Raw genomic sequence first — 22,513 nt, forward strand, 5'->3', positions numbered from 1 at the left:
CATGCAACTTCTGGCTCTTCCCCAAAGTCAAAATGACCTTGAAAGGTAAACAGTTTCAATTGATTCAGGACATCAAGGCAGCCACAACAGCGCAACTAAAAACACTCATGAAAAAGGACTTCTAGAACTCCTTCAGAAAGTGGCAAGAACGATGGATAACTGTGTTTGAAGTGAGGGGGTTTATTTTGAGGGGAGTTAATGGCAATATTTCTTTTACTGTAATATTTTGTTAAAATTAAACATTCACCATATTTTTTTTTATCACACCTCATATATAGAGCAGAGTATCTGTTCAATGGGTCGCTCACTGCTGTAGTCAGTATTGACCCTACCTCTAAGCAGACTATGGGAAAGAATTTGAGGCAGAAGCCTGTAGAGCAGCACTTAAATGTTATTGTCAGCATGATGGTAGGCTTTTCAACACAAGCATGTGCTCAAGACCAGCCACATTCCTCCTCTAAACAGAAAATCTGTGTCAGAGGGGACAGGATGCACAGCCTTTGCTCAAAACCCTGTGTCATGCTAAGCTCTGTTTTGTTCAGCTGTAGGTATGGCAGCAGGCTCAAGTGGGAGGGGTGGAGAGAGGAGAAAGATGCAAGACTACAGTGAATGGGGAAGGGGAAGAAAGGTGAGAGCTGCTGGCATGGAGCAAAGTGAAGAGAAAGAAGGGAAAACATGCTGGACACAGGAAGTAGGAATAGATTTATTTATTGGTATTTATTGCCTTTTTCATGAAGAGATTCACCAAAAGTACAGTAGTTTATAATACATTGAATAGTAATCAGGTACTCTGCAGTATTTTCCCTATCACTCCTAACAGGTTTACAATCTAAATGTAGTACCTAGAGCAATGGAGGGTTAAGTGACTTGCCCAGAGTCACAGGGAACAGGCTAGGATCAAACTCACAACCTCAGGGTGCTGAGGCAGCAGCTCTAACCACTAGGCCACTCCTCCCTAGATTATTAGGTGGGGAACAAAAGGAGAAATGTTAGACACATTACAGCAGAAAAGGGAAAGGAAGGGGAGAAATGCTGGACAAGGAGAGATCCTAAACTACAAGTGGTAATGGAGAAGAGGAAGGAAAATGTCAATGTATGGGGGAAGGAGAAGGAAAGGTGCTGGTCACCTGGTATAAAGGGGAAGAAACGAGAAATGCTGGGCACAGAGCAAGAAGAGAAGATTGTTGGATATAGGGTTGGGTGTATTGGTGGGGGGGAGAAAGACTGAAGAAGGAGGAAAAGAGATGGGGAATCGGAGTACTGGGCTGAGGGAAACGGAAGTGGTAGGTAGATGCAGGTGATCTGAGGACTGAATGGTGAGGAGGAGTGAAAACTTGGTGGTTAGAGAAACAAAAATAAATGGAATAAAGCAGTCATGTCAGAGAGATACAGATACAGAGGAGGAAGTGAAGACCTCAGGAAGAAAAAATAAAGAGGAGATCTCTAGAACAGAAACAACCACAATTCCAATAGAAGCTATTATTAAATACAAATATGAATTTTTAATTTTCATCATTATTTTTTTACTAATATTCATTTGTCAATAAATGCTCCCACATCAAACAGCTCATTACATGCATAATCATGAAAAATCACATCAAGAGCATGTTTCATTTACATAAAATGGACATTCTAAATTGATTCACATGTACAACAATAACTTATGCAGTCCATGCTTGTTAAAGATGTCAAATATGCATTGCACTGAATCCTTAAGATAGCCTTCTTTTTCTTTTCACCACAATCACAGCAAATAGCTTGACACAAGATTGTTTCGCCCAAAAGCGTCTTTATGACTAAAGCTAAATACAGCTCCTGATTTGCTCTAAGCATTCATAAATACTTTAATTACCATCACATAATCTCTTCATAATCAATTCTACAATAGTAGAAACAACATTATATAAATAATACCTGAAAACATTCTTTAAGTATCACTATTGCAACAGTAAGGAGGAACATATGCCAGACCATCACAGAACCACGCTAGCTTCCCACAGGAACTTCAATTCTCATTTCCTGTTCATTTAAATCACCCATTCTCTAATTCCTTTCATCTGCCTAAAACCCAATTAAGACCCTAACTTATAATACTTGCAACTCCATCTCCCGATTGAGCCTCTTGGGTTCAATTATTTCCCTCTGAAAAAAAAATCAATTGCTGTTCTTTCCTTACCTAATATAATGAAAATTAATTATAAGATCCGGTGACGATATAACACGTAAAGCTCTGTGTAATGAAATGAAGTGAACACAGAATGATGTTGCTGAGGTGTTTGTGGAGGAGGATACTATAATGGTGGTATCTTTCACTTTGAGGATTTATTGAAGTGAAGGCATGCAATCTATGCCCCCAATGATTTTCTCTGCTTCCATTTAATGAATGATTGATTAAATGCTGGAGTTCTCTCTCACAAGCTACTTTCAGTGTTTAGATGAAGAGGAATTCTCAAATATTATAGATGCATTTCAACAAGGAGAAAATTAGCTAATCTTTACTCTCTCTTTCGCAGCCACACTGAAATCATCCATAAACTAAACTGAACCTTTAGAGGCCAACTCATTTAGCTAAATCTTAGTATAGAAGTCAATGACTGAAATCTACTGAAAATTTGAAAGATTTGAGACAAGTTTTTTAGGTCCACTGTGAATACCAATCTGAAGCAATTTATGGCAGACACTAGCAAGAAAAGAGAAATCCAAATCAGCATAAACTATGCATCCTGAATGGCAATTCTTAAAATTAAAAAACAAAACCTGGAAAACAGTACTTACGATAAAAAAAAGGAATAAATTCCACAGTGAGGGCAGCTGGTTTATATTTCTGTCGGCTTCTTTCCACAGCACTCAAGATTCTTCTATAGGAAACCAAATCAATAAGGAAAAATCAAAAGTGAACAAACATTTAACTACCTGGGTAGCAAACTGCTTTCTCATTAACTTTCCAGGTATTCATGTACAACTTTCACCAGTCAAGGAAATACAGACCACATCAAAGAACGAGATTTCAACTTGAAACACAAAGTAGTTTAATTAATGACGTAGGATGCAAGCTTATTTAGCTTCCCAAACCTATTTGGGAACCCCACGCCAAGCTTTCAAAATATCTGCAGTGAATATACACGAGAGATTTTTAATGTATGCAAATTTATATCAAGCATATTAATTGTGGCTATCTTGAAAACCCATCTGGCTCTGGGATCTTAAGTTTTGGTAAACCCTGTTCTAGCATAACAGAAGTATTATCTTTACCAAACTATTGCAGCTGACTTTCTTGCAATAAACTATTTTTGCCTGGTAAACACAGTGAGCCTGATTCTCAAAAAATGTGCGTCCTGATGGCAGGTGGCGGTAGGTGTCCTATCGCAGTCTGGCAGCCAATCGGGATGCACATTTTTTTTAAAAAAACAAACTCTCAGAGGCAGGATGCCTACATTGTAAGCCTCCGGAGTGCGTCTATGTAGATACATAGCAACACTTAAGCTTTGCCCGGAAGTGGCCTTGGGCAGGCTTAAGCTTCGCTACACATCTACGTAAATGCAAGACAGATGCCTTAAATGTAGGCCTGCAAAATTTCGGGCATCGGCCTGGGACTGTAGACACGATTCTCTTTTGGACACCAACATGTGATTGACACACAATCAGTAACCACTTCTTAGGCAGCCGCCAATATAAGCGTCTAAATAAGAATCAGGCCCAGCAAGTTTACAGTAATAGCATAAATAAGCATGTTACAGATGGAGATCAGTGCTGTGTAACTGAACTGAAATGGTAAGTATGACATGTAAAAACAGACAAGGTAACATTTTTAAAAATTATATGGGATAAATAAGACTACAGGTGAGATATGGAGCAGTCGCGTGAGGAGATAAATGTGATCTATCTTTATTCCATACTTAGGCCTATACTATGATGTGAAAGGTTAATTTAACTATACTATGATAGGTAACTGAACAGAGTAAAATGTGAAATTTTGTAGTGATACTGATACAAGAGCTTTTCATAAGAAATCATTTAATTACTGTATAAATGAAACTTATGACCAGCTACTACAGTTTCAAAAAAAATCAGACTTTAAAAAAACTAGAAGTTGTCAACAGGAGGAATTTAATAAAATATGGTGAGGGTCATTACCTAGAAGGAAATCTAACTGATAGGGAAGTCAGTGATAAATAACATTACTTCATGTAAGTTCACAAAGACAGAGAAAATAAAGACCTTGTGAAGCTCACTTCTGCCATCTAGTGTTAAATGTCTTAATTACACTGTATAGCTATATGCATGGAGAAACAAATTAAAGTTGGAGACAAGATTTATATTTAGTAAGATAAATTAAGAGCTAAAGTAGGAAGTAAACTTACTATGTATTGTTTCAGAGCAATAAACATAAAATGCTGCTTGAAGAAACGTTGCTTATTAATGAACTAGAGATAAGAAATATGTTGTACACTAACCTTCTAACAGAGAGATATGTCAATGTACACGTTGTAATGCTATGGAAGTACTAAGATATAGTAATAGTCAGGATAAGATGAAATAAGGAATAAGATCACTAAAAGCTTATATTAATAAATGTATGTTTGCAATTTAAAGAGGAAGTATCGCAGATGATGTTTATGTTGTTTTCCAACAGTCAGCTCTTAGCTACGTTCATGTGATCTGTTTTGTTATTGTGTTATCTATCTACCTGTGCTTCATTGATTATATCACATGTGTCAAAAACAAGGCCCACGGGCCAAATCCAGGCCACCTGGCCATTTTATGTGGCCCGCCAGTGACTGTGTGCCTGACACTATACTCTCCAGAAACCTCCTTGAGTCCCAACTCCCCCACCTACCACCTCCCTGCCATTGAAATTTAAAATCTTCGGGCAGCCGACACTACTACTACTACTACTACTACTACTACTATTAATTATTTCTATAGTGCTACCAGACACATGCAGCACTGTACAGAGTCACAAAGAGTAAGAAAACAGTCCCTGCTTGAAAAAGCTTACAATCTAACAAGTAAGACAGACAATTAGGGTGTCATGGATACAGTTAAGGGGAACGGTAGGAGGAGGATTGAAAACTATATCAAAAAGGTGGGTTTTCAGTCTGCTTTTAAACAAGGGAAGGGAAGGGGCTTGGCGGACAAACTCGGGTAATTTATTCCAGGCATAGGAGGCAACTAGATAAAAAGAATGAAGTCTGGAATTGGCAGTGGAGGAGAAGGGTAACGTTAAGAGTGACTTATCTGAAGAACGGAGTTCTCTGGGAGGTGTATAAGGAGAGAGAAGCGAGATATTGAGGGGCAGCAGAATGAACACACTTGTGGGTCATCAATTAGGTGACAGATAGGGAGCCAGTGAAGTGACTTAAGGAGAGGGGTGACATGAGCATAGCGAGGTTGGTAAAAGATGAATCATGCAGCAAAGTTTTGCACAGATTACAGATTGCAAGGGGGAGAGGTGACACTGAGGGATACCAGTTAGGAGTAGATTGCAGTAATCTAAGCGTGAGGTTATGAGAGCTTGGACAAGGGTACAGGTAGTGTGTTCAGAGAGGAAGGGGCGAATTTTGGTGATATTGAATAGATAGAAGTGATAGGTCTTAGCAGCTTGTTGGCTATATATAGAAAATGAGAGGTCAGAATTGAAGATGACTCCAAGGTTGCGAGCAGAGGAGACTGGAACAATGACAGAGATGGAGAGACGGGTGTCTTTTTTCAACATCAAGTGTTTAGACCAAAGGACTCAGGCACTGCAAATAAAATCAATATAAAAAACTTATCCTTCCAGCTTCCTGATATAGCATAGCGAAACACAGCCTGTGTTGGAGCCGTGAACTGACCATTTCAGATAAGTGGTCTACTGTTAAACAGCTTTTATAGAGCCATAACATTTGCCACTCCAGTAGAAGCGAGAATCCTTGCTCCATGCAATGCGTTATGATTAAAATTCAAGCACCTTTTCAGTGACATTGTACCGCTGCTGTGGCACCTTGCTAAAGAGCTTATGAGCACATTTAAATATTCAAAAGCCTTTAAATGTTATATGATGATATTATTTGAGAAACTTGCCCAGTATTGATGAGAGGGGGGGTCTTTTGTGTTTTGTTCTATTTTGAAAGTATTGCCCCTCAAGTGGACTGTAATTTAAAATCTCCAGTCTGATTGGATGAAAGATTGATGTATGGCAGAAAGTGAAGGAGAGAAAAAACAGCAAATGGATAAAGTGGCCCTGGATACACAGTTAAGAGCTCAGACAGAAGGAAGAGACTGGGAAAAGATGGTTTGAAAAACAAAATCACCAGACAACAAAGGTAGGGGAAATTATTTTATTTTCACTTTAGTGAATGAATTGTGTCAGTTTTGAGAATTTACATCTGCTGTCTATATATTGCACTATTCAAGAAGAAATGCATTTGTTTTTATTTCTCTGGGGTTGTACTGCATGCAGAGTCTTGCATCTTAATGTTTCATTTGTATATATTAGTACTTTTAGTTTGTGGTCCTGTATTTGCATAGGGGTTATCTGTGTTCTGGTAGGCATGAATGTTGAGAAGCATACAGTGTGCTTTGTGTAGTTTAATTTTGTGGTTAACCATTAAGATTATATTGTATGTATATATGAAAAATGAATGGAAAAAATTATATTACAATAAAGCACAGTTACTTACCGTAACAGGTGTTATCCAGGGACAGCAGGCAGATATTCTTGACTGATGGGTGACGGCACCGACGGAGCCCCGGTACGGACAATTTTAGAGTGATTGCACTCTAAGAACTTTAGAAAGTTCTAGCTAGGCCGCACCGCGCGTGCGCGAGTGCCTTCCCGCCCGACAGAGGCGCGCGGTCCCCAGTTAGGATAAGCCAGCTAAGAAGCCAACCCGGGGAGGTGGGAGGGACGCAAGAATATCTGCCTGCTGTCCCTGGATAACACCTGTTACGGTAAGTAACTGTGCTTTATCCCAGGACAAGCAGGCAGCATATTCTTGACTGATGGGTGACCTCCAAGCTAACAAAAAGAGGGATGGAGGGAAGGTTGGCCATTAGGAGAATAAATTTTGTAAAACAGATTGGCCGAAGTGTCCATCCCGCCTGGAGAATGCATCCAGACAATAGTGAGATGTGAAAGTATGAACTGAGGACCAAGTAGCAGCCTTGCAGATTTCCTCAATAGGAGTGGAACGGAGGAAAGCTACAGATGCTGCCATAGCTCTAATTTTGTGGCCCGTGACAGAACCCTCCAGTGTCAGGCCCGACTGAGCATAACAAAAAGAAACGCAAGCAGCAAGCCAATTGGACAGAGTGCGTTTAGATACAGGATGACCCAACTTGTTAGGATCAAAGGACAAAAACAGTTGAGGAGATGATCTGTGAGGTTTGGTGCGATCAAGATAGTAAGCCAGAGCACGTTTACAATCCAAGGTATGCAAAGCCTGTTCACCTGGATTAGAATGAGGCTTTGGGAAAAAAACAGGTAGAACGATGGATTGATTAAGGTGAAACTCAGACACAACCTTAGGAAGGAATTTTGGATGTGTACGAAGGACAACCTTATCATGGTGAAAAACAGTGAAAGGTGGATCAGCCACCAGTGCATGGAGCTCACTGACCCTCCTGGCAGAAGTGAGAGCTATCAGAAAGACCACTTTCCAAGTGAGAAATTTAAAATGCGTTGTGGCCAGAGGCTCGAAAGGAGGCTTCATTAACGCAGAAAGAACCACATTAAGATCCCATACAACAGGAGGGGCCTTAAGAGGTGGTTTTACATTGAAAAGGCCTTTCATGAACTTTGAGACTAGGGGATGAGCTGAGAGGGGTTTACCATGGATCGGCTCATGAAAAGCTGCAATGGCACTAAGGTGGACCCTTATCGAAGAGGATTTAAGACCAGAGTCAGATAAGGACAAAAGATAGTCCAATACCAATCCCACTGCTGTAGATATGGGATCATGGTGATGTAACAGGCACCAGGAAGAAAACCGAGACCACTTCTGCTGGTAACATTGAAGAGTAGACGGTTTCCTGGAAGCATCAATAATAGAACGGACAGGCTGAGAAAGGAGAGCATGAGGTGCAGTCAGCCCGAGAGATACCAAGCTGTCAGGTGCAGAGACTGTAAGTTGGGATGAAGAAGCGTTTGCTGATTCTGTGTAAGTAGTGAAGGAAACAGAGGAAGAGGTATGGGTTCCCTGGAACTGAGTTGAAGTAGAAGGGAAAACCAATGCTGTCTGGGCCACCGTGGAGCGATGAGGATCATGGTGGCTTGTTCCCTCTTGAGCTTGAATAAGGTGCGCAGCATGAGCGGAAGAGGAGGGAATGCATAAAGGAAGAGATTGGTCCAATCCAGAAGAAATGCATCGGGTTCCAGACGGTGAGGAGAGTAAAGTCTGGAGCAAAACAGTGGCAGTTGATGGTTGTGGGGAGCTGCAAAAAGATCCACCTGAGGAGTGCCCCATTGAGAGAAAATGAACTGGAGAGTCGAGGGGTCGAGAGTCCATTCGTGAGGTTGAAGAATTCTGCTGAGATTGTCTGCTAAGCAATTCTGCTCCCCTTGGATGTAGACTGCTTTCAGGAATAGGTGACGAGCAGTCGCCCATGTCCAAATCCTTTGAGCTTCCTGACATAAAGGACGGGATCCTGTCCCTCCTTGTTTGTTGATGTAATACATTGCAACTTGGTTGTCTGTGCAAATGAGAAGAACCTGAGGAAAGAGGAGATGTTGAAAAGCTTTGAGGGCGTAAAATATCGCTCTGAGTTCCAGGAAATTGATGTGGTGCTTCTTTTCCTGGGTGGTCCAAAACCCCTGAGTTTGGAACTCGTTCAAGTGAGCTCCCCATGCATAGGGGGAGGAATCCGTGGTGATGACTAGTTGATGAGGAGGTAGATGGAACAGTAGACCTCTGGATAGATTTGATGAGTTCAACCACCAAAGAAGCGACTGTCGAAGAGACGAGGTCACAGATATGTGTTGTGAACAAGGATCCGTCGCTTGTGACCACTGAGTCGCTAGGGTCCATTGAGGAGTACGCAGGTGGAGACGTGCAAAGGGGGTGAAATGCACTGTGGATGCCATGTGCCCCAAAAGTACCATCATTTGATTTGCTGAGATGGAAGTTTTCTGGAATACCTGCTGACAGAGATGAAGGATGGTGTGAAGGCGGTTTGGAGGAAGAAACGCCCTCATCTGAACAGTATCCAGAATGGCTCCAATGAATTGAAGTCGCTGAGTTGGAATGAGGTGTGACTTGGGTAGATTGATCTCGAACCCCAACAGTCGAAGGAAGGAAATTGTCTGATTGGTGGCTATGTGAACGGACTGAGGAGAAAGAGCCTTGATGAGCCAGTCGTCCAGATAAGGGAAGACTTGAAAATTGTGGGAGCGGAGATAAGCTGCGACCACAATCAGACATTTGGTGAATACCCTGGGAGAGGAGGCTAAGCCGAAGGGTAGCACCTTGTATTGGTAATGATGTTGGTTGACAAGAAAGCGAAGGTATTGTCTGGACATCAGATGAATTGGAATGTGAGTATACGCCTCCTTTAGATCGAGGGAACATAGCCAGTCTTCCTGAGAGAGAAGAGGGTATAGGGTGGAAAGAGATAACATCTTGAACTTCTCCTTGACCAGACATTTGTTGAGATCTCTGAGATCTAATATTGGTCTGAGATCTCCGGTTTTTTTGGGTACAAGAAAGTACCGGGAATAAAATCCCAGGCCTTGCTGGTCTAGAGGAACTGGTTCGATGGCATTGAGAAGGAGGAGGGATTGAACCTCCTGACCGAGAAGGAGGGACTGAGCCTTGTTGGAAGCAGACTCTTTTGGTAGACTTAACGGTGGAGGAGTCTGAAAGTTCAGGGCATATCCGTGAGCGATGATAGCAAGTACCCACTGGTCGGAGGTAATTGCTTCCCATCGAGACAGAAAAACCTGGAGTCGACCTCCTATGGGCTGAGTTTGAAGGCATGAGGGAGGAAGACTGGCAATGTTCTCGAGAAGAGAGTCAAAAGGGCTGTGTAGACTTAGGTTGAACAGCCGGTTTTACAGCAGGCTGTTGTTGTTGACGAGCCTGTTGCTGCTGTTGACGCTGCCTGCGAGGTTGAGGAGGATGAGTCTGAGCTGGGCGAGCAGAAAACCTTCTTTGATAAGAAGGTTGTTGCCTGAATGGACGAGGAGGAGGAGGTTTCTTCTTGTTTTTCAACAAGGTGTCCCACCTAGTCTCATGCGCGGAGAGCTTTTGTGTGGCGGTATCCATGGACTCCCCAAACAGCTCATCCCCAAGACAAGGCGCATTGGCCAGTCGGTCTTGATGGTTTACATCCAGTTCTGAGACCCGTAGCCATGCCAACCTTCTCATTGCTACAGAAATAGCAGTGGCCCGTGACGTCAGTTCAAAAGTATCATAAATGGAACGGACCATAAACTTCCTTAGTTGCAATAGACTAGAAGTACATTGCTGAAAAGCAGGAAGTTTACGGTCCGGAATGTACTTTTGAAAAGAGGTCACCTGTTGAATGAGATGCTTCAGGTAAAACGAGAAGTGGAATGCGTAATTACCTGAACGGTTGGCCAGCATGGCGTTTTGGTAAAGGCGCTTTCCAAATTTATCCATGGCCTTTCCTTCTCTGCCAGGAGGAACAGAGGCGTAAACACTGGCACCTACAGACTTCTTCAGGGTTGATTCCACTAACAAGGATTCATGGGGAAGTTGTTGCTTGTCGAATCCTGGAATTGGAATGACTTTATAAAGAGATTCCAATTTTCTTGGGGCTCCCGGGATGGTTAAGGGAGTTTCCAAGTTCTTATAGAAAGTTTCCCTCAAGATATCATGGAGGGGCAACTTTAAGAACTCCTTAGGAGGATGATCAAAGTCCAAGGCATCTAAGAATGCCTTGGACTTTTTAGAATCAGACTCCAAAGGAATTGAAAGGGTGTCTGACATTTCCCTTAAAAATTTAGTAAAGGAGGAGTGCTCTGGCTTAGTAGCAGGGTCTTGCACAGATAGATCCTCCTCTTCAGATGAATAATCTTCCTCGGTACCGAGGTGATCATCCGAGTCATCCCACAAGTCAGGGTCCCGTACCGATTGGAGACGGCCCTGAGAAAGTGGAGTCGAGGTGCCAACATGTTTAGTCTTGCGTACCGATTTCCCCGAACGGTTGGAGACGGTACCAGGAGAGTGTAGAACGGTACGGGGCTCAGAGAACGGTACCGGTTCAGAAGTGTCCGGAGCAGAACGTCGTTTCGGCTCCGCTGATAGAATAGGCATGGACATGGATTTGTGCGGTGCCGACAAAGTCGATGTCAATAAAAGGGGTTGATCGACGGTCGGCACCGAAGGCTCACTGGGTACCGACACTGGAGGATTCGGTGTCAACAGAGCCGGGAGCAATTTTTGTAGTTGCTGTTTAAGCTGGACCTGGAGGATAGAGGCAATGCGCTCATCCAACGTAGGTCCCGATTGCACCGGTACCGGTCTTTTCTTGCTCGGTACCTTCGGTGCCGCTCGACGCTCGGGTGAAGTCGATGCCGATGACGAGGCAGTGACTTCAATGGGAGCGGAGCGTTTACGGGGCCGGCGCTCAGTCTGCAGGACTTGGCTCACTGCATGCTCGACTGGTGGCCCTAGGACAGTAGGGGAAGGCTTCTTAGCCGGCTTACCTACAGGGATCGACGTCGGCGATGTATCTGTCGGTGCCGAGACAGTCGGTGTCGATTTGGATGAAGTTGCCGATGTCGATACTGGTGCAACTTCCATGTCGGTGCCGAACAGAATTCGTTGTTGAATTTGTCGGTTTTTTAAAGTTCTTTTTTGTAAAGAACTACAGCGGGTGCAGGTGTCAGCCCTATGGTCCGGACCCAGACACTGAAGGCACCACTTGTGCGGGTCGGAGAGAGATATAGGGCGCGCAGACCGCTGACACTTTTTGAAACCCGGTGACGGGGGCATGAAGGGAAAAACCGCTGTAGCAAAATCGAAGCCGGAGGCTTCGATGGTGCCAACAGGCCCCGCCGGGGTAGTCAATAAAAAGTGAAAAAAAAATAAAACAATTTTTTTTTTTTTTTTTTTACAAACGGTAAAAGAACAAGAAAGAAATAAAATGAAGAGAAAAATACGCGCGAGCGGGAAGGCAAGTGAATAGTTTAGGAAAAAACTTCCAACAGCCGTTGGAAACACGCGTCTTCTTAGCTCCGCGGAATTAAGAAAACTGGGGACCGCGCGCCTCTGTCGGGCGGGAAGGCACTCGCGCACGCGCGGTGCGGCCTAGCTAGAACTTTCTAAAGTTCTTAGAGTGCAATCACTCTAAAATTGTCCGTACCGGGGCTCCGTCGGTGCCGTCACCCATCAGTCAAGAATATGCTGCCTGCTTGTCCTGGGATAAGTACTATTATGGGGGCAGGGTCTGGGGCAGATATTTCGCCGCCGCCCACCCCTCCCCTCCCCCCCACCTCTAAACAAACAAGTGTTCCGCTGTCTATGTCTAGAATGACTATTTGAATAAAGTTGGGATTAAGTAGCATAGTATGGTAACATCTATGAGGTGAAAATAACCAGGTGAATCACTGGTATGGTGTCTCAGGGTGAGGAAGGTCCAAACTTCTACTAAATATCTTAATAAAAAATTCAGCCCACAACTTAGCCTGCATTTTAGATTTCAGCCCTTTATGTAATTGAGTTTGACATCCCTGGATTATACCAAGGGTTTTGACTATGTTGAGCATGACAACCTTTGGGAAGCACTGAGTGAGGTAGGAGTGCCAGCACACCTGATTAGGTTAATCAGATCATTCTACTTCAATCAAGCAGCTACAGTGCGAAACAAATATGGCAATTTTTAATGGGTCAAGATGAAAAAGGATACAAGACAAGGATGCATCCTCTCTCCTTTTTTTAACCCCTATGCAGAAGTAATCATGAGGAAGCTGGACTTAGATAATTCAAGTGTTGGTGTAAAAATAGGTGGAAGAACCATCAGCAATCTGAGATACACAGATGATATTACCCTGCTGGCAGAGAATGAGAAGGACTTCAAGAAGCTGATCCTTAATCCGAAAGAAGAAAGCAAGAAGATGAGACTTTAACTGAATATCAAGAAGACCAAAATCATGACTACTGCCCACAAGAAAGTCCACATAAGGATCAACAATGAAGAAATAGAAGTGGCTGACAGTTTAATTTGCTTTGGGACCCTCATTGATTACATTGACAGTTTGACAGCAGAGATCAAGCATCGATTAACACTGGGGCATGCAGCCATAGTGAGCATGGAGCAAATATGGAAGTGCAAATACGGCTCGGTCACCATCAAACAAAGACTAATTACTGCCATTGTGTTCCCAATCGCGATATAAGGCTGTGAGACATGAACACTCACAAAAACAGATAGAAGAAAAATCAACACCTTTGAGCTGTGGTGCTGGAGAAGACTTCTATGAATCCCATGGATAGCTAGGATCACCAACAAAGATATTCTTGATCATATAAGCTCAGAGTTGTCCCTTTAAGGCAAGATTACCATACAGAAACTGACTATTTTGAACCTGTAATGAGGATGAATTCACTAGATGACCCGTTTAGTAATTTCGAGTTTACACCCAGCGGTGTCTACTGCGAACTGTCAAAGCTTAAGGTTAACAAGGCAATGGGGCCTGACAACCTACACCCCAGGGTGCTCAGGGAGTTGTGTGATGTCTTGGCGGAACCGCTATCTGCGCTCTTCAATCTCTCCCTTAGTACGGGTAACGTCCCGTTGGACTGGAAGACGGCTAACGTCATTTCACTCCACAAGAAAGGCTCCAAGATGGAGACAGCAAACTACAGATTGGTGAGTCTCACATCAATAGTGTGCAAACTAATGGAAACTTTAATCAAATGCCAATTGGATACGATCCTGAACGAGGAGAATCTATGGGATCCCCGTCAACATGCATTTAGTAAGGGGAGATCCTGCCAATCCAACCTGATCAGCTTCTTTGACTGGGTGACGAGGAAGCTGGATGTTGGGGAGTCCCTGGACATCGTATACCTGGACTTCAGTAAAGCATTCGATAGCGTACCACACCGCAGGTTGCTGAGCAAGATGAGTTCTATAGGATTGGGCGACACATTGACGAAATGGGTTGGGAACTGGCTTGGAGGTAGGCTTCAGAGGGTAGTGGTGAACGACACCCCCTCCGAAATGACGGAGGTAATCAGTAGAGTGCCGCAGAGTTCGGTCCTGGGCCCGATCCTATTCAACATCTTTATAAGAGACTTGGCAGAAGGGCTGCGAGGTAAAATAACATTATTCGCCGATGACGCCAAACTAAGCAATGTAGTGGGCAAAAGCACAACAGACATAAATTCAATATCCGACAACATGATGCACGACCTACTCCTACTGGAGCGCTGGTCTAGGTCCTGGCAACTCAGCTTCAATGCCAAAAAATGCAAAGTCATGCACCTGGGCAGCCAAAATCCATGCAAGACTTACACCCTTAATGGCGAAATCCTAACAAGAACTGAAGCAGAACGAGACTTAGGGGTGATTGTCAGTGAGAACATGAAGACTGCCAATCAAGTGGAGCAAGCTTCATCCAAGGCAAGGCAAATCATAGGTTGCATACGCAGGAGTTTCGTCAGATGTAAGCCTGAAGTCATTATGCCATTGTATAGATCCATGGTGAGGCCCCACCTGGAATACTGTGTGCAATTCTGGAGGCCGCATTACCGTAAGGATGTGCTGAGACTGGAGTCGGTCCAGAGAATGGCCACCCGGATGGTCTCGGGACTCAAGGATCTCCCGTATGAGGAATGGCTGGATAAGTTGCAGCTGTACTCACTCGAGGAACGCAGAGAGAGGGGTGACATGATCGAGACATTCAAGTATCGAGACATTCAAGTATCTCACGGGCCGCATCGAGGTGGAAGAAGATATCTTCTTTTTCAAGGGTCCCGCAGCAACAAGGGTGCATCCGTGGAAAATCAGGGGCGGGAAACTGCACGGGGACACCAGGAAATTCTTTTTCACTGAAAGGGTGGTTGATCGCTGGAATAGTCTTCCACTTCAGGTTATTGAGGCCAACAGCATGCCTGATTTTAAGGCCAAATGGGATAGACACGTGGGATCTATTCACAGAGAAAGGTAGGGGAGGTCATTGGGGTGGGCAGACTAGATGGGCCATGGCCCTTATCTGCCGTCTATTTCTATGTATTTCTATGTTTCTACCTGGAATGGTCAGTAGTAAAAGGAATCAGGGGAGACCAAAGGCTGGATACCATCAAGAATGACATAGGAATGAACATCAAGCAATTGAAAGAAGCTGTGGAAAACAGGGAAGCATGGCGAGGACTGGCCTACAGAGTATCAAAGGGTTGGACACGACTGACTGAATAAATAATAGTAGTAGTAGTAGTAGTAGTAAAGATGTCAAACAGCAGATGTAATGTAAAAGAAGCTATAAATAAAATAGCCTGAAAGTTAGACTCCAGAGTGTAGAGACAGGAAAAAAGCGTCACTACACTCCCAGGCAAAAATACTGGTTTTTGATTTACCATCTTTTATTAATAAATTGGATACTGAATGATTATATTGCAGTCTTTAGGCCTGATTCTGTATAGGACGCCCGGTCTCAGCAGCCGCTTAAGCAGCTTTTGAGAATCACACACAGGCGTCCTATATGTGTTCATGTCGCAGGCACCAGTTACAGAATCACGCTGCCACTGAGCTGATCACCCAATCGCAAAGTCAGCCGGTAGGAGGGATGCCCAGTCCCTCCTGTCAGCATGCACCCTACCCCCCCGAATGTCAAAAGCAGGAGAGATTCCCACTCTCTCCTGCTGGCACCCCACCCCCCGAAGATTACCATCAGGAAAGATTTCGACTCCCTCCTGCCAGAACCCCCGCTCCAAAGATCACTGTTAGGAGGGATGTCCACTCCCTCCTGCCAGAACCCCCTGAAGACATGCCCCCAGCCCGACATGGAGGGAGGCCTAAGGGATCTGGCCAACTGGAGTCTTAGGCAACTCCCAGTGCATTCCAGAATCAACTGGTAGGGAGGCCTAAGATTCTGGTTGGCCTAGGTGCCTAAGGTCCCTCCTATGGGAGGGGCTTTAGGAACCTGGGCCAATCAGGGCCTTAGGACCCTCCCCGTTCATCCCAGGATGTACCGAGAAGGGAAAGGCCCACCATTCTGTGGAGGTGGGCCTGCTGGCCGGAGTGAGTAAGCATCCCTCCGGCCAGCCTGCAAGAAATAGGTCCGGGGGTCCAGATAGGCTTGGGGGCATTGGGATGGGTGCAAGTTTTCAGGGGGGATTCCGGCAGGAGGGAGTGGGCATCCCTCCTGCCAAGAGATGCCTTAGGGTGTGGCGGCAGGAGGAATTGGGAATGCCTCTTGCCGCTGACTGTGTTGGAAGAGTTCACCATTGTGGCAGGAGGAATTGGGCACTCCTTCTGCCACAGACATTTGGGGGGGGTCCAGCAGGAAGGAGTGGGAGTGCCGGATGAGTTTGTGGGGGACGGATTCTAAACTGAACATGGGAGATAGATTCCCTCACCACAATCGGCTCAGCGGCCGCGTCTATTTGAAATATAGATCCAAATTTTGATGGCCTACATTTCAGGCACCTATCACCACCTAGGGCCACCTAAGCTCATGTAAGGCCACTTCCTGGTGAAACCACACCCACACCTAGCTTTGGATGAGTTGATGCGACCCTATGCTACTATCTAGGCTCACGAAAATGCCTACAGTGTAGGCGACCTGCCTTGGGGTTGTTTATTTTTTTTTTAAACATGTGTCCCGATTGGCTGGTTAGACATCAGTAGGATGCCTACCACCGCCTACAATCGTGACATCCTTTATAGAATTTGGCCCTTTGTGTCTAATTAATATGTAACTGCAGGCTGAGAATCCTTTCCTTTAGGAAAGGACATTCACCCTGGAAATTTCCCTCCTGTCCCACTGACCAGGTCATGCAGCCCTCTGGGCAGTACTAATCTTTTTTTTTTTAGTGATAAAAATCAGGATAATTTTGAATTAGGACCTAGAGAATGACATGAGGACAAATTTGTCCCCATCCCTGCAGCTCTCAAAAACCCTGTCCCATTCCCGCAAGCTCTGTCTTAACCGCACAAGTCTCCAACACTTAAGAAGTGTTTGAGGTTTGTGCAGATGAACACAGGGTTTACAGAAATGGGGCAGGGACAGAACTCACGGGGTCGAGACAGGGATATTGAGATCCTGCAGGAACAGGGAAAATTTGTTCCCCATATCCTCTATGGACCCTGATGTACACTCTAATTTTCATCAAATTGTACCATTTATCTTTTTCATAGAAACAGAAACCTTAGGAACCCATTAACTTAAGAATGAATAATAAAATACAGAGACAAGTAAGATCTAGTAGATAGGGAACACAAAAGCACATGAATTCAAAGTTCTATTATTGGCTCATTCATTGAGACTCTAAGTAAATCAATTATAACCACTGAAGGTTCAGTATATAAACTTACATTATCCTTTAGAGTAGTGTTTTACTTTTGATTTCCCTGGATCAACATTACTCCAAATGTATGGTTTTAGAATGGAAATTATCCACAATAAAATAACCACATAGAAACAGAAAAATGAAGGCAAATAAAAACCACAAGGCCCATTCAGTTTGTCTAACCATGCCATCTACCATCCTCTCCTTTCCCTTAGAGATCAAATGTACTTGTCCCAAGCTTTCTTGAATTCAGATACACTTCTTGTCTACCACTTCCATTGGAAGGCCACTCCAAGCATTTACCACCCTTTCCATGAAAAAGTATTTTCTGAGGTTACTTCTGAATCTATCACCTTGCACTTTCAACCCATGCCCCCTCGTTCCAAAATTTCCATTCAGTTGACAGAAACTCACCTCATACACATTTTTGCCATGTAGGAATTTAAATGTCTTTATTATCTCTCTCCTCTCCTGCCTTTCCTCCAAAGTAAACAAATTGAGATCTTTAAGTCTATCCCCGTATGCCTTATAATGAAGACCACCAACCATTTTAGTAGCTTCTCTCAGGACTGACTCCATCCTGTTTATATCTTTTTGAAGGTGTGATCTCTAGAATTGTACACAATATTCTAAACCACAGTTCTTCAACCGCCGGTCCGCGGACCGGTGCCGGTCCGCTGAAAATTCCTGCCGGTCCGCGCAGGACCGGCGAGATGAACGCTGTTAAATTTCCTGCCCTGGTGATGTTCGGGGAAATCTTCTGTTCCTCCCAGCCTCGGGCGATCAAGACAGGCTGCTGACGTCAGCCATTCCCTCCGAGTCTCGCCTATGCGGAAACAGGAAGTTGAAACAAAATAGGCGGGACTCAGAGAGGGAAGGTCCCGATGTCGGCAGCCTGTCTTGATCGCTGCCCCGACCGAGTCGCCGAAGAGGGCCGCGGGGAAGCTGCAATTAGAAGGGAGATGGTCAGCGTGCGCGGTGGGGGGCAGCGTGTGGATTGGGGCCATCAGCAGTGTCTGTGCTGAGATTCTGCCCACGTGCAGGATGCGGCGGATAGGGGCCTCCGGCTCGTCTTGGGCGGCAGGGCCTGCGGTGCAAAGCTGTTTTTGCCGGGGGGGGGGGGGTCGCGAATGTGCAGGGAGCCTTCAACAGTGGCTGTCTCCTCTCCTAGCAGCTCTGTACTTACCAGGGCAGTGATTCACTTTGGCAACTTCCCCTTCCTCAGAGGCAGCAACGACCCAAGGCTGCCTAAGGAAATCACTGCTGCAGGCAAGTACTGAGAGCTGCTGGAAGGAGAGGAAGCCACTGTTGGAAGCTGGGAAGCTGCTGGATAAAGGGAGAGCTGCTACTGCACCTGGAGGTAGAAAGAGAGATGCTGCTGGGAGGGGAAGAGGGAAAGGGATGGGAAGAGAGCTACTGTTGGATAGGGAGGAGGAGGGAAGGGAGAAGGAAAAAAGGAAGGAAACAGCTGGCAGGGAGATTAGAGGAGGGAAACGGGAGAGACAGGAATGAGAAAGTAGAGAGAGATTGATGCTGGAAAGGGGGTCAGCAGAGAAATGAGAGAGGGATAAATATGCTATATCTGGTGTAGGAGAGATAAAAATGAAGAAAGCAGTGAAGCTGGAATGAATGATGTAAAAAGGAGAGAGGAGGCACAGGCTGTATGGAAAGGAGAGAGGGGCATAGAAAGAAGTCATATACATATGGAAGGAGGAGAGGCCAGACAGTGGATGGAACGGGCAGACGCTGGAAGGAAGAGTGGAAAGAAGATGAAAGCAGAGACCACAAAAGGTAGAAAAAAATCATTTTATTTCTATTTTGTCATTACAATATATCAGATTTGAAATATATATCCTGCTAGAGACATAACTGGGGACTGCAAAGCCTAACACTATTCCTATCATGTGTGACTGCAGTATTCTGTTAGCATGATATTTCTGTGTAGCATTCTGTAATAATTTGGCTTGTTCAGTTTTCTTGATAGTAGAGGGGATATATGTGAAGGGGAGGGGAGACAGGGGTTTTGTTGGTCCTTGCTGTGAATATTTATATTTATAAAATGACAATTGTACAGAATATTGTTTCTTTTTATACTTTAATAAAATACGTTCAATATAAAATCATAACTGAGGCTTGTGCAGATGGGATCAGATGGTTTGTGGGGACCGAGCTTGCGGAGACGGGCGAAAATGTGTTTTTTTATTTCGGTCTTAGTAGTTTGCCGGTCCACAAAATAATTCTTTTATTTCTGCCGGTCCACGGGTGTAAAAAGGTTGAAGAACACTGTTCTAAACTATTGTTTAAGCCCGTTACATTAACGGGTGCTAGAATATATGTCTGTCTGTCTTTCTTTCTTTCCTTCTGTCTCTCTCCCTCCCGCTGTCTGTCTTTCTTTCTGTCTGTCTCTTTCCCTGGCCCCCTTTGTCTATCTGTTTTTCTTTCTGTCTGTCTCTCTCCCTGGCCTCCTGTCTGTATCAGCAAGGCTCTGCTTTATATAGGCTGGCAGAAGAAATTCACTTTGAAAAGTAACAATAAGGAAAACTTCCGTCATTATCATTCAAAGTTACATTGAATAACATTAGATGTTCACTTACCCTGCAACTTTCTGTCTCCAGTTTCGATATGGATCATAGAGACTCTCACAAAAGACCAATGCATGCCTTACAAACTCTTCAATAAGGGTCTGATCTGTAACTTCTTTCTCTTTTGTTTTGCTTTTTAACTGAGATTTAAAAAAAAAACAAAAAAAAAAAAACACCAAAGAATATTACACAGGGTAAACCTCTCTATAATGATTAACTTAAAATTTATTATTATGTCAAAGAAGAATATTCCTTTGGAGGACATGAACTTTTATCTTTGAATTTTGCAGTAAAAATACTTTGAAAATAGTCTAATATAAAGGTGCCTACACACACTAGTAGCTCCTCCTTCTGCAGAGGATTCTGAAGACAAAAAACATTTTTAAATACAGACAAGTATGTGTATTGTTTCTGTTGCAGAAAAGAGAGCAGATTGTGTGTAGTAGATAAGTTTTTTTTTGTTAATTAAAGGAATTGGTGATTTCATATAAAATGGCTTGACATGACATTTCCCAATATTGACCCGTGTCAGGGGTAATTAAAAATAAATGAATACATGAAACCAATAATGACATTTAAAATAGAAAATAAAATATATATACTGTATATACTCACACATACACATTATGCAGATGATATGTATGTACTGTATATACACACATACACAAAATGCAGATGATATGTATGTACTGTATATACACACATACACAAAATTAAATATGCACATAAATCAAATTGCATACCTATCTGGAGATCAGATTGCACTTAGATTCCATTAACAACAAACAACACTAGTACATAAAAACTAACAGCAAGTGCCATTTCAGAATAGTAAACAATAATCACAAGCTCCAAAAACCATATGATTAAAAAATATAATAACAAATATGCAGCTTACCAAGTAGGACAAAGTCTAAATTCTAAATTCCATCACTTTTCCAGCAGCATCAGGTCTTGGCACCAATATTAGATCTAACTACCTTGCTGCTACCAAGCTTATATACCGTATATACTCGAATATAAACTGGGATTTTTGTGCCAAAAAATTGTCCTGGTTTATATTCGGGCCAGTGCCTCCTCATTGCACCCTGCCCCTCTCCCTGCCCTGTCCGTCATACCTCCTCTGCCAAACCCTGGTGGTCCAGAGGTGCAGCGGACTGGAGTGAGCTTTCCGCTCACCTGCCCCACTGCTAACCCAGTCGGTTGATGGCTGCCACGAGTTCTGGTTTCTTCAGCCGCTGAGTGGCACCGAGCAGGAGTGCGCTTTGGTGGTGCTGCTCAGCGCTGAGTGGCTTCCTGACTGGCTCCCGTGAATTCCCGCTGGGTGCAGAGCCTGACAGGGGAGGGAGGGAAGGGGGCTGGGTGCAGTGCCTGGAAGGGAGGGGTCTGGGTACAGAGCCTGACAGGGGATGGAGGGAAGGGGGTTGGGTGCAGAGCCTGACAGGGCATGGCACTTGAATGTCTATAAGATATTGAGTAGAGAGGAACTGTAGATGTAAATTGCTTGTTTACTCATTCCAAAAATACTAGGGCTACGGGGGCATGCAGTGAAGCAAATAAATAGTAAATTTAAAACAAACCGGAGAAAATATTTCTTCACTCAACAGAAAATGTGAGGGTTTAAAAAAGGCTTGAATTCCTAAAAGAAAAGTCCATAAGCCATTATTAAAATGGACTTGAGCAAAATCCACTTCTTATTTTTGGACAAACAGCATAAAATCTGTTTTATTCTTTTGGAATCCTGCCAGTTACTTGTGATCTGGATTAGCCACTGTTGGAAACAGAATACTGGGTTTGATGGACCTTTGGTCTGTCTTTGTATGACAACTCTTATATTGTTATATATATTCATCCCCAATATGAGGATTGGTGCAGCCGTGGAACCTGGGAGTTTTCTTTGCCTCCAGGAGATGGTTGCAATGTGGATTGGTACAGCAGGATTTCCCCAAGACAAAGTTATGACCTGTGGAGCCAACACTTAACTTCAGTGCCTTGTCCCGGGCTCTTAGGAATCAATCTACAAGCCTTTACCATATTGAGTTAGTGAGTAGCCCCAATGCCAGGGGTCCATCCTCTGGGTCTTAAGCCCTTTAGGGACAAATAAGTGAAGCATTTTTAGCTCTGCGAGGCCACTACCTGGAGGATAGGTAAGCAAGAGCCTCTGTGTGTGGTTCCCAGTGTTCCTCCCCGCCCCCCTTCCTCCTTCTCCTTTGATGTTGTTTTATTTTTTTATATTTCTCTGCCTTTTTTGTTTCCTGTGCTGGATCACATCTAGGAAGCATCTGCTCCATAAAGCTGTTTAAGGAGATATTGAAAGACTGAGCCTATGGGATGCCAGTAGCAGCTGTGAAGGAAAGGGTGGACGTTTCCTCATAGAAACTGTAGTGCTTAATAAGGCATCCTCTGGTGGCCAACCATTTAAGTGGTTCACCTTGCAGGAACATAGTAAATGACGGCAGATAAAGACCTGAA

At 43.9% G+C, this 22,513-nt stretch overlaps 1 protein-coding gene across 3 annotated transcripts in view; it reads right to left on the reverse strand.

The window, feature by feature from the left end:
- NBEAL1 (neurobeachin like 1) overlaps positions 1-22,513 on the reverse strand; it is a 400,332-nt gene that overhangs the window by 316,172 nt on the left and 61,647 nt on the right. For all 3 annotated transcript variants that reach the window (XM_033945971.1, XM_033945972.1, XM_033945970.1), the window contains exons 6-7: positions 20,054-20,181; positions 2,776-2,858 (exon numbers count right to left, since the gene is read on the reverse strand). In XM_033945971.1, the coding sequence (XP_033801862.1) occupies positions 2,776-2,858; positions 20,054-20,181 (211 nt within the window). The remainder of the gene's footprint in view (positions 1-2,775; positions 2,859-20,053; positions 20,182-22,513) is intronic.

The sequence above is a fragment of the Geotrypetes seraphini genome, chromosome 5, assembly GCF_902459505.1.
Source record: "Geotrypetes seraphini chromosome 5, aGeoSer1.1, whole genome shotgun sequence".
Classification (NCBI taxonomy): domain Eukaryota; kingdom Metazoa; phylum Chordata; class Amphibia; order Gymnophiona; family Dermophiidae; genus Geotrypetes; species Geotrypetes seraphini.